Source organism: Thunnus thynnus, chromosome 11, assembly GCF_963924715.1.
Source record: "Thunnus thynnus chromosome 11, fThuThy2.1, whole genome shotgun sequence".
Taxonomy (NCBI): Eukaryota; Metazoa; Chordata; class Actinopteri; order Scombriformes; family Scombridae; genus Thunnus; species Thunnus thynnus.
Window position 1 is genome coordinate 2,473,795 of NC_089527.1, and position 12,517 is coordinate 2,486,311.

Consider the following 12,517-nt stretch of genomic DNA (forward strand, 5'->3'; position numbering starts at 1 on the left):
AAGTCCAAGGCTTCGTTCAGCTGCGGATTAGTGAGCGGAGTAGAGGTGGTGGAGAGTGAATCTTAGTCAAAGGTTGGATGAATTTTCCATTAGCCTTAAAAGATTTTATCTAAATAAATGTATCAATGAACAGGTTACCACAGCATGACTACAGTTAATACCCAGTTCCATGAAATTCTGGCCTGAAGATTTTCACAAGAAATTCAAAATAGTGGCCAAAAAGGAATTTCAGGGCACAGATAAGAGATTGATTGAAACTTTTCAATACTAATGTAAATACAATACACGAGTTTCAGTCCCAACCAAAACGAATTTCATAGAAATTATGTTGATATCGGATGATTCTGCATGATATACATAATTTAACATTTTAATAAGCTACACTGAAGTTTGTGTCCAATTAAAGACTTGCAATTAATGTACAAAAAACAAGAAAACAAAGCATAACCAACTGTTTTAGTGGCTTTACCCTAACCATACATTAACCACCTTAGTCATCCTGTTGTTGTGCAAATATTGTAGAAAGATATTTTGCACAATCGTTCAATATAGGATTGTTTTTTTAATACTCTGATAAATATTAAACACGTTATACTTCAAAACATTTTTTTTTGTTGAACGAACAAAGCAAAAGTTGTGAAATGTTGAAGGATCAGTCTGGCGATTTTCTATATTTTTCTTCATTTTATGTTTGGATCCAAACCAACAATGAACTGATCTACTAAGAAGTATTGTCTGTGCATCCAAAGCCTGATATATCTGATTCTTTTGTGCCGTAGACCTCCATTATTGTCCAAAAACTATTAAAAACATGTCAGTGAGCCACACTACTACACTGGGTGACATGTTCTTTTGTCCCTGAAGGCTACCGTAGTTTGTTTGGAAACGGCTCCAATCAATATGACACTAAAGTTTGTGTGTCATCACCACAAACTGAAGTTACTGTAACAGCCTTGATGCTGTGGTAGCCTTACAAAAGAAAAAGTGATGTAATATTTTAGGATGGGTGATTCTGTGAGAAAGAGTTTAAAGTGCAACACACCACATAACAAAACAGTGGAGACTGTATGTTAAGATGGGTGTGTGTTAAAGATGAAATGGAGGTTTTTTTGGATGGCGACGGCGGGCCTGCAGCTCCTCTCCTTACCTCGTGGCTAGGTTCAGGTTTAGGAACGGAAACTTTAGAAACTGTGAAATGTGGAACTGGGGCTGGGGTGACACCAGTGTCCACATGGGAGGACATTTCTGTTGTTGTCTGAATCTGGAGTGACCAACAGAGTTTATTAAGTGGTTAAGAAAGTGTGTTATTATCAGATTTAATATCTTCTCAATAAGAATTCAGTAAACTCCTCCGACCTGGGAGACCTGGACTCTGCGCTGCTCTGAGGTCACAGAGGCAGCAACTTGCGGTTCAGTGCGTAGCGTTTTCATTTCAACATGTTTCTCTGCAGTCGTTGCTGCCTTCTGTATTATCTCAGCCTCTACAGCCTCCTCTTCTGCTCGACCGCCCTCTGCATGCACGGGCTGACGGACACGAGCAAGGTCAACAGCAGCCACCACTGTGGCCACCGCCCCGGCTTTTTTCCCTCCCTCTGCCTGGAGACACAACAAGCAGCACAGGGATCTCAGGACATCCATTGTACAAAGTCTGGAGGAAGATACGTGACCAGAAGCCCTAAAGACTGGAGAAAATACTCCCAAATGATGTTTACAAGAGCTTAAGAATACATCACCATCACAGAATCTATGACGCCATGCATCATGCAGCTTTAAGGGTGAAACATGCAGTTCACTCTCATTAAAACTGATGCAAAGACGAGATGGATTTAAAAATTTAGTTAAAAAAAGAAGATGCAGAAAGGAAAATGTAAAGAAGAGAAGATATTCAACTAAGGAAGTTGCTCCTTCCAACAACTCCAAAGCTGTCACTCAGTATTTAATTCAATCTCAATTCAATTCAGTTTTATTTATATAGCACCAAATCACAATAAAGTTATCTCATTTACACATATGTTGTTGGCAAAAACTTTTTTTATGGAGTTTTTTTCTTTTGTTTGGCTGTGTTGTACAGATTGTAAGTAAGATTGCAGTTTCAGCTTACATGCAGTAAAGAGTTGTGTTTAGCCTAGCTTAGCACAAAGCCTGGAAGAAGGGGGGGAACTGCTAGCCTAGTTCCATCAAAATAGAAAAACCTAAGAAAAATCTGCTACAAATGTGGTAATTTGTAGCCAAAATAATCGTAAAAATCTATGTTGGAGAGACTGCTAAGCTATGACAAACGGTAACCATAACATAAAAAAGACAGCCATGTTATTGTGAACAATGGGTAATTTATGCTAACACTAGCTAGCAAGTTATTCTAATTTTAAAGCATCCACAATTTGCTCCAATGCTAACTGCTGCTAAAATCACAATATGTCCATTTTATATTTCTACGTCTACACCTGTTCAATAATGAAACAGAATATTTAGAGTAGCGGTTGTTGAATTTGTCCCTTCCCGGGCGCTTATGCCATACGGTGTCCCACAAAACTCAATACTTGGTCCAATCTGATTTGTGCTTTTACTGTTTTAGATCCAAAACTGAGGAACAACCTAGGGCTGCAATTGACCATTATATCGTTATTGATTCATCTTTCAATTATTCTCTCAATGAATCGATTAATTGTTTAGTCTATTAAATGTCAGAAAATAATGAAAATGGCTGATTAGAACAGAGTCCATCTAAGATGGAACAAAGTCCCGAACCCAAAGATATTAGCTTTACAATGATATAAAACTCACAAAAACAGAAAATCCTCACAACTGAGGACAAACTGATATCAGACAATATGGGGCATTTTTTCTCATTAATGACTTTATGACAATTGTTAATGATAATTGTTTCATATTTTATGGTATGGTATTTTTATGTGCACCTGTAAAGCACCTTGTAACAACAGACATAAAGTTTACTTCCTTAATTACTTACAATAGACAAAATGCAACATGTAAATCAGAGCGAGACTAGCTGTTGACCAGTTTACAGATACAGACAGATATAAGAAAGACATGTTTGACCAAACCAGAACAACAGTTTTAAGTCTTGCTAGCTTCCCCTAGAGGCAGTAGGTGGAGTTACTCCAAAAAAGGCATTTGATTTTACTTTAAAACAATCATCAAGAGAAGCTAAAATGGTTTTCTTCTGTCTGTTTTTTGGAGTAACTCTACTGTTATATGTTTTAAATATCAATAGATCTCCAGGTTTCTGGAATGATCTTAAAAGCGCTTCTGCTCGGGAAGCTAAACATATAAAGTTGTCCTGAATGTGATTAGTAAAATCAACATTAGCCGCTGATATGTTTAACAGACCGAGGTGATGTATAAAGAGAATGAGGAGAAACACTAATGAAGTAAACAAAGGATAAAATGAAAAAGATAAATGATTGAAGTGACAGTATGAGCAGCAGGTGGAGTGATAATAACAGACTGTGGTGGTCTACCTGCTCTCCGGACACAGTGGCTTCAGGCGGCCCCCGGATACGAGCCTGATCCACGGCCGCCACCACGGTAGCCACCGCCACGCTCTTATCCTCCTGGGAAACATGCTCATCCTGATGCATTCACAGCACATCAACACATGTTCACTCTACATCCAACACACAAGCAGCTGGGCCAAGGCACTGTTTCATTTCACAACATTTTTTGGAATGCATACTTGAAATTTGCTACAGCTGTATTATTTTATTTAAAGGAGAATTCCAATCTGCTGGAACAAGTCAAGCTCAAACAAGTTCAGTAAGTCCACCATTATTGTATTTTCTGCTCACTTCCTGTGAGTGGCCTTAAAGATTGGATGCACTGATTCAAACCAACTTAATGTTTTATTCAGTCTGCATGCATGCATGTAAAGCCAGCACAAGTTCCCCTTAAAGAGGTGACTCCACCATCCTCACCTCTCTGGTGGCGCTGACCTGCTGCTCCCAGTGTTTCTCCATGTGAAGCTGGGTGGCACTGCTCACACTAGTCATGCTGGTCACACTGGTGTAGCTGGATTCAGCCATATAGTCTCCCTGCTTCCATGGTGGCAGGACCTCCGGAGAGGCAGACACCTACAGGAGGAAGTCACCATGTTGATGATTACATTAAGTCTTATCCATCTTTTGCACCTGGATTGGACAGCAGCAGCTCTTAGTAACTATTCCACATGGATGGTGATGTGCAAAAGTCTCAGTGACCAAATTTAATTCCCAGAAAGTGATGTTGTTCCAACAAACACATCTGGTAGTGTTGACGGGTGGGAAGCCGGTGGGGGATCATACGTCTGCTGCTGCACTAGCAACTCATTCGGCAACAGCATATGTCACAGAGGTAGCACATTGATGTTGACACCGAGGACGACAGCAGTGTTTGTAATGACAACAACGACGATGTTTAAATGTATTAATAAGTAAACCTCAATATTACTTTAGTAAACATTATAACTGAACTGAGATTGGACTTGGACAGCTGATGAAAGTGGCTACTGAGCAATAAATGTTCTCACCTGTTTCCTGATCATGACAGGAGACTTGACCGGTCTGATGGGAGAGACGGACAGCCTGCTGGAGGGAGAAACCGGTCTGTGGATGACAGATGAACACAAGACATGATGCAGATATAGCCCCAAAAACACCAAATAACTTGAGCAACTTTATTCCATTTCATGACAGTCGTTATGGATCGCTATCTTGTTTCACTGATTCTTTGTTATCTTCCTACACTGAGACATTCTTTTTTCCCCCATTCCTTTCTAAATCTTCAAGGCCTTGAATCCCAGCTCTTGTTTGTACCTGACAGGTGTGGGCGTCGGCCCTTTCACATGTCTGACAGGTGAAGGCGACTGCTGGCGTCCGCCCATCATCTTGGAAACAAAGGACGGTGGGGACTTTGAGGTCGGCTTTGGGGGAACCCGCGGAGGGGTTTTGTGAGCCAAATGCTGAGTCATCATTCCACCTTCAACGTGCATCTCCATCATGGTAGTGGCCTGGGAACTAACCTCCATCTTCTGAAGAGGAAAAATTACACATTGAATGATTAATTTCAGAGAAATAAATCGTAAAACTTTTTATGTTTTAATGAATCCTATAACTAAGAACTTGTGCCTTACCCCGCGTCTAAACAGCAAGCACGTAAGGCGCGTTTTTCACTCTCATGTCACATGCAACAGATACACTCTCATTTTAATCTATGCAGCTGTCTGCACCTGCTCCGTGCAGACTCGCATCTCAGCCGCGTCTCATAGGCGTAACCGCGACCTGAAGTTTTACACACGTCGTTACAGTCATGTGTACTGGGCTCTGAGAGCTTCCAACACGTGGGTAACCTACACTCAACAAAGCACTTGAACGCCTCCAGTGTAGCTGCATAGACGGAGCTCTGCTGCTCACGCTATGCTTGCTGTCTAGACATACGGTTAGGATCATGATGACTCATCTCACAGGGCTTCAGTTTTGACAAACACCACATGATTCACACACTTTATTACTTAATCTAGATGTTTGTTTTAAGTAGTAAGGACAGTTCATGCAGAAGGTTGTCGGTCACAAGTACTTCAATATGTGAGATAACGAAATTACAATATCATGTTAGTTATGAAATTACAAAACAGACAAACATTTCCAGACCTGTGTCAAAAGAGAATCAGGTTTACTGAGTTATCTGGGTAAATAATTCCTTTTACATCAGTCTAAACTCCAAATTGTTTTGGGTTCCATTTTAATAAATCAAATTTATCCAGAAAACTCAGTAAAACTGCTTCTTGGAACAGACCCAGGTTGGTATGTCTTACCGTGTGCATCCCAGTCTGGGAAGTCACCATCTGAGATGTGGACACAATACTCTTGGATTTCTTAGCAGGTACAGCTTCCTCGCCTGCAAACACACACATGTAGATTCAGGTTCATCTGGATACAAAACAACTAAATCAAGTTTGATCATGTTTTCTAATCCTGTTAAAGTTCGTTCTGCCCGAGGGCCTCACCCTGAACCAGCAGCTCAGCGGTGGAGGTGGCTCGTCCGCTGCTGTTGGTAGCAGTCACAGAATATGTTCCAGAATCCTCGGGGAAGGCCTCAGCGATCAGCAGACTGTACAGGTCTCCTTCCTGAAGGATCCTGAAGTCGGCTGAGCTCTGGATCTCGGCTCCCTCTCTGTAGAACTTCAGCACAGGTGTCGGGATTCCTGTCACGCGGACGTCCAGCCTCACCTGGCTGCCTTGCCTCACTGTCGAGCTCTGCAGTCTCTGAAGGAAGTTTGGAGGCGCCGTCTCAGCTGCAGAGACAGAAAAAAAAGTCTCGTTAGCCTGGTTTTAATGATGACATGTGTACTTATTTACAATTAGGGAACCTTATTTATTTTGGTGGTTTCACTGAGGTGAAATTATCATTTTCAAGAGAGATCTGAGGATAAGAACACATTTACAGTCAGACTACCACACAACCAACATACAAGAAACAACAAACAAAGTGAGTCCTGCCTCGGTTAGTATATAAATGTGTGATATCTCAGTAATTATTGGATTGTGTGATTATAATATTAAATATAAAATGTATGATATTTAAATGAGAGAAGAGATGTGACGTATTTTGAAAGCTTTATCGCTTGAGCTTCACAGATGATTTTTTCTTCTGGTCAGTAAACTCTGTGATTTATGTGATACAGAGAGTGATGAGTATGAAATTTGTCATTGGTGATAAATAATAACAACAAATCATGACATAATTTTATTTATTTACACAAGCATAAGCACCGATTAAAAATGATTTACAGAATAAGTATCTTAATACACTATAAATGTATTTAATGTTATTGTTTATTATTTATCTTTATGTTAAAATTTTCTTTTAATTTCAAATTTTTCATTTAATGTATTGATTTCTGTTTAAATTGTGAACTTTCTATACTATAAAGTGATGGATATGGCTGTATAAATGACTTAATAAAGTATGGATCAATGTACTGTGATGATGGGGCATATAACAGATGACTAAACAAAATGGTTTTTTAAAATTTAGATTTTTAGTCATGAACATGAATTTGAACATGAATGCATGACATTACACTGATAAACCAAATTTAGGGTGTTTCTAAGAGTGACACTGGTACTATTGTAGATGTAGAGAATACCATGTGTTTAGTCTTATGTGCATCTAAAGCAAGTCTGTGACGTGATGTAGGTTGAGCAGAACTAGAGGAATACAAAACCGCGTCACCAGCATTAAAACAAAGTTATTTTAACATCCGTATACCCTTTAATTACGCTCGAGAGGAAATGTACATAGTTGTAACAGGAAATCCAGGAGGAAAATTAAACAAATGAAAGACAATGAAACAGTTTAACAAGGAACAGAGTGGAACACCAAAAAACAATTTTTGTTTAGTGAGTAAAGGTGAAATAAATAGCCGCACTAGCAGCTCAGGCTGGTTTTATGCAGGAGGTTTAAATGAGGGTCCATCATCAGTGTGATGCAAAGATAAACAAATAAGAATAAAGATTAACAAATACATTTTAACTTTGACTTTGTCACATATCCTAATTAATTATAACTGTTGGTTTATTATCAACTACTTGACATGTACAGTTTTATAACAGAGGATCAATTTCAAGCTGTTAATAAACGTGACATTCCTCTTAAGGAAAGCTATGCTGCAACAGTTGCATCTATATTGGTTTTATCACTGGATTAAGTAACAGGCCATGCCCACCACATAGCCACGCTCATGCCTCACAGCTCAGTGCAGGATAAACTTAGACTGAAGCTGAGGCAGAGAGAGAACATCATTTCATTTATTTATTTTTAGTGAAACATTTTGGGAAATTTGTTTATTCGCTTTCTCTCTCGTGTTTCTCTGATTTAAATGAGAAGATTGATATCACTTTCATATCTCTATGGTAGATATCAAGTTTAGGCCAGCTTAGCGTAGCATAAAGACTGGAAACAACTAGCCCGTCTCGGTACAAATGTAACACAATCCACCTCCCAACACCTCTAAGGCTCATATATTAACAAGTAACATCTTGTTACTTTCATCTGTACAAAAACTAATATTTTCGGAAGGTTTTGTGTCAAATTATTTATTGGTTGGGACTAGTTGCCAGGAAGTTACTGGTCCCAACCAAGAAATAGTCAGCTTCATAACTCTCCATAAAACTGCAAATTGTTTCTTTTTACACATGAGTTTTTGATCCAATTAAACAAACGAGAACGTGTTAATTAGTGAGCTTAATTCTGTGCTTGGACAGAACATGAAGCAAATCTTTCACGTAGCGCAGTTACATACAAAATCAATGCAAAGACGCAAGTAGGCACAAATTCGCTCCAGGCTATGCCAATTGATGCAAATAGAAGCCTGCGTGAGTTGAAAATGTTTTAGCTTGAGCAAAATATTTGCGCATAACGCGGGGCTTCATGAATGCACAGTACCAGTCAAAAGTTTGAACACATTTTCTCATTCAAGGTGTGTCCAAACTTTTGACTGATACTGTACGTCATGAATGCACAGAGAGTCGAAGAGAAAGGAGAGAGACTGGAGGGAAATAACAGAAAGAACCAGAGTTCCCAGGGAGTTCTGAGTTCAGTCAGAAGCTGAACTGAACACAAATACACAGAAACTCTCCTACAGACACAGTTGGTGCCTGCTGTTGCTAGCTAGCTAATGTGCAGTAGTGTATTTTGGCTGTTTGGGGCAAATAAACACAAATGATCCAGCAGTCAAACTTGCGTTTAGTCTGAACAAAGCTTTGTAGTGTTTGTTAGTGTTCTGTTATATGTTTTAATTGTGACCTGCCGAAGAGACTGCAGATGAAAATTAGCTATAAGCTAACTCTGGTACAGTACATCAAGTGGTAACATTTATGTTTTACACTGTACATGGTCCCAATAAATAAATAAGACAAGGTGCTGATAGGCTGATTTTATTACCTTTGGATAGAGCTATGCTAGCTGCCCTCTGTTTCTAGTATCTATGCTGAGCTAAGTTAGCTCAGTGGAAGCTTCAAACTTAGCATACAGACATGAGAGTGATATCAGTCTTCTCATCAGCAACCAAGTGAATATGTGTATTTCCCAAAATGTCTAACTTTTCCATCAAACAGTGAGAGATCTCACCTGTAACAAGGAGTTCAGCAGTGCTTGTGGCTTGTCCAGCACCATTGGTGGCTCTGACGGAAAATCTTCCGCTGTGTGCGGCGGTCACAGCGGGGATCCTCAGAACAGCGCGGCCATCGCTGAACGAGATCTGAACACCGGGCAAAGCGGTGGTGGAAAGAACCTGGCCATCACGGAACCAGCTCACCTCAGGAACTGGAGAACCTGGAGAGAACCCAACACCGATCTACTGTCAGAGAACCCAAAGAATTTCCTCAACTAAAGTTTTCTAACACTCATTGGGAAATCCTCTAGTCAGATGTTTCAGATGAATATATGTCACGTCTACAGATAGGTCAAGGATTTGTTTAGCCTAGCTTAACAAAAATTCCGCAAGCAGGGAAAAACTGCAAGCCAAGCTTCACTACAAGAGAAAAAAAGGTTGTTTTCAGCCACAATATTAACAAAAACATGTGATGTCTTTGTGAGACTGCCAAGCCTGATAGCCATGACATAAGCAAAGACAGCCATGGTATTATGGACAGTGGGGTAATTTATGCTAACATTAGCTAAGTAATCCTAATTTTAGAGCACCTACTATGTTAAATTGTATTCTGGCTGTTCCTTCCTTATGCCCCAAACTACAGAACTAATGGTGTTGCTAATGAGCTAACACTTGTTATCTAGAAAACTATAGCAAGATACAACATTATTACTGTATCTTGTTAGCTATCAAGCTAGTCAGCTGTCTGTCCTGTAGTCAGCAGGGTTTAGTTAAAAGTAGAGTTGGGACAACACTCAAACCTGACAACTCCACTATGAATTCAGGACTTTAAAGATGCTGTGCTGCTGGTCCACAGATAGCTCAAATGCTAACTACTGCTAAAACCAAAATGTCTCCTTGTCTCCAATGTTTCTTGCCTTGGTATTACACTGGTTAGCTAGCTTTGAAGTTGCTGGACAAAATTAGACTAGCAAAGTCACAGCTAGCATGATGTTTTTTCTAACTGTTTCTAGGTAGAATAGTGTTAACTAGCAAATAACACCACATAGCATTGATTGTGCTAATTGTGTTGTGGCTACACTTGCTAGCTAGTTTCGCCCTGCTTCCAGACTTTGTGCTAAGCGAGGTTAAACACGAGATGAAACTGACAGGCTACCCATCAGAATGTGGAGAGCAATAGAACAAAATATTTGTATATATTTGTTCCCTAATAAAGTCACAGTAATTTCAGTGTGCGGTGGTTAATTTTGATTTTCACCTTATATGTTCCTGTGACCGACCAGCACCTGACTGAATATACTGGCTGTGCATGGGGAGTTCTGTCCTTAGAACAAAATATTTGTTTAAACAAATAATAAACCTAAAAAAATATTAAAGCAAGTACTTTGAACAGTGTTTTTTAGGTTAATCCTGGTGTTAGCAGATCCATTACAACAATAGACTATTATTAACAACAACAACAACAACAACAACAAAAGCTTACAGGGTAAAACTGAACTATGATATCCTCAACTTTATTTTGTGGCTCTTTTCAAGGCAGTTTTACAAATTGTGTTACACCTAAAACAGCTAATCAAAAAAAAAAAAAATTAAAATAACAATGACATTAGCCTGATTTGGAGTTGAATCTCTCCATACACAATGTTCTGGAGTGTAATGTGCCAGTACAGTCAGAAAGCCTCCTTACCACTAACTTGAGCCTCGAACGTCGCGGCACTACCCTCAAGTGCCACGACGCTCTGCAGCGGCTGCGTGAATGTCGGCGCCTGTGTTGACATGTTGGTCGGCACCCTGCAGGCACAACAAAGACAATAAAACAAACATTCAGAACAAGCAGCTGAGAACTCTCTGAATTCATGGAGCGACACCAGAAACATTAACAAATGGACCAGTATGTAGGATTTAGAGGCATCTAGCGTTGAGGTTGCAGATTGAAACCAACTGAAAACTGTGAAAGAGGACCTGCTCCCTATGTAGATAAAGGGCTCATTCTAAGGTAATGAAAACAATAATTATACAATATTTAAAACATACCTATGAATATTATATTCCATTTCTGCCGAGTCTGTTCCAGTAGATGCCACTAAAATCTACACACTGCAATTTTAACAAACAGAAAAATTGTATAAAATTTACTTTTCTACTACATTATGTCTTCTACATTTCAACACGTTTGTGCTGCTGGTTGATGGTTTGGGATGATTTTCCTGTAGAGATAACTTTTTGTAGGCTGTGTTACTGGAATATGTGTCATGTTAGCTAGACAGACCTGACTTGTCTATCAAAGATGGCGCATGGTTGAAAAAAATGCAACAATGTGTGTCATATACAAATTCACCTCTGAACAGTAATTTTACTGGTTTGCAGCAAGTCGATTAACTTCTAAATATTGAAAATGTCCATATACTGTACATATGACCCCCCCCCCCCCAAACACCAGGGGCAACATTTTCTAAGACCCTTTTAATGTCTGCTAAAATGACAAAAACAATGTCATTATTGAAAAGCCAAATTTGAAAATGACTCTCTAAAAATCTAAATCTGGCTCACAACATTTTTAAAAAGGATCACACATTTTCATCCATTAAGTCCAGTATGCAAAACAGTCCTACTCTCAACTGTTAAAATTATGTAAATATGACAAAAAAGTAAAAATGATGAAATGTTGACTGTGATTGATTATCTACCTGCAGCAAGATTCAACAGTCTGGGCTGGTTAACTTAAATGTAGTCACAGCAGCGAGTGTCCAAAACCCCGAAAGTTAGTCAGATTAATAATATTGTTAACTTATCCTTTAATCAGGTAATTATACCAATAGTTGATGGTATTGTATTTCAGCATCTATCTTTTGTTCTATCTTGTGATCTTGTTTATTTATTCTGACTTAAATCATGATTTTAACAATTGTAGACTGTATTTTGACAACTTTGGCCTCTTTTGTTCAATGACAACGGCGGTTTGAGAAAATCTTATTTGTATCTCTCAAGGAAAGGTATTGTTTTGGTATCTGCACTGAAACTCAGGCATAAAACGATACCCGGCTTTAGTTGTAAATATAAAACTTTGCAAAAACTCTTGTATGGTCCTTTAAAATGTCCATAATGTGGAGCTAAAAGTGCTGTCCCTGCAGAGTGTTGGATGTCCTGCAGATGTCCTGCTGTGTTTCTTGTTTTCTCTTTGACAGTTGACCTGCTGAAAGCGAGGAGGCTAGAGGGGTGATAAAGCAGCAGCAGCAGCAGCAGCAGCAGCTCAGATTGCCATTTGATCCCCTCAGGGTTTATTTCTAGGAGCTCTGTCCCTGGAGGTGGTCCAGGCTCCGCGGGGTCTGGCTGACAAACCACCAGCTGATCCACCGCAGGACTCACAGCAACATTTGAACACCTGTTTAACCCCGAAGACCTGGTCTT

The 12,517-nt window shown here is 39.4% G+C and overlaps 1 protein-coding gene across 1 annotated transcript in view; it reads right to left on the reverse strand.

Annotated features, from left to right (window-relative positions):
* Nucleotides 1-12,517, reverse strand: part of ttn.2 (titin, tandem duplicate 2) — a 252,950-nt gene that overhangs the window by 231,170 nt on the left and 9,263 nt on the right. The window contains exons 4-13 of the mRNA XM_067602773.1: nt 10,797-10,900; nt 9,127-9,330; nt 6,002-6,289; nt 5,810-5,892; nt 4,812-5,026; nt 4,526-4,601; nt 3,936-4,091; nt 3,483-3,593; nt 1,357-1,596; nt 1,148-1,261 (exon numbers count right to left, since the gene is read on the reverse strand). Coding sequence (XP_067458874.1) covers nt 1,148-1,261; nt 1,357-1,596; nt 3,483-3,593; nt 3,936-4,091; nt 4,526-4,601; nt 4,812-5,026; nt 5,810-5,892; nt 6,002-6,289; nt 9,127-9,330; nt 10,797-10,900 — 1,591 coding nt within the window. The remainder of the gene's footprint in view (nt 1-1,147; nt 1,262-1,356; nt 1,597-3,482; nt 3,594-3,935; nt 4,092-4,525; nt 4,602-4,811; nt 5,027-5,809; nt 5,893-6,001; nt 6,290-9,126; nt 9,331-10,796; nt 10,901-12,517) is intronic.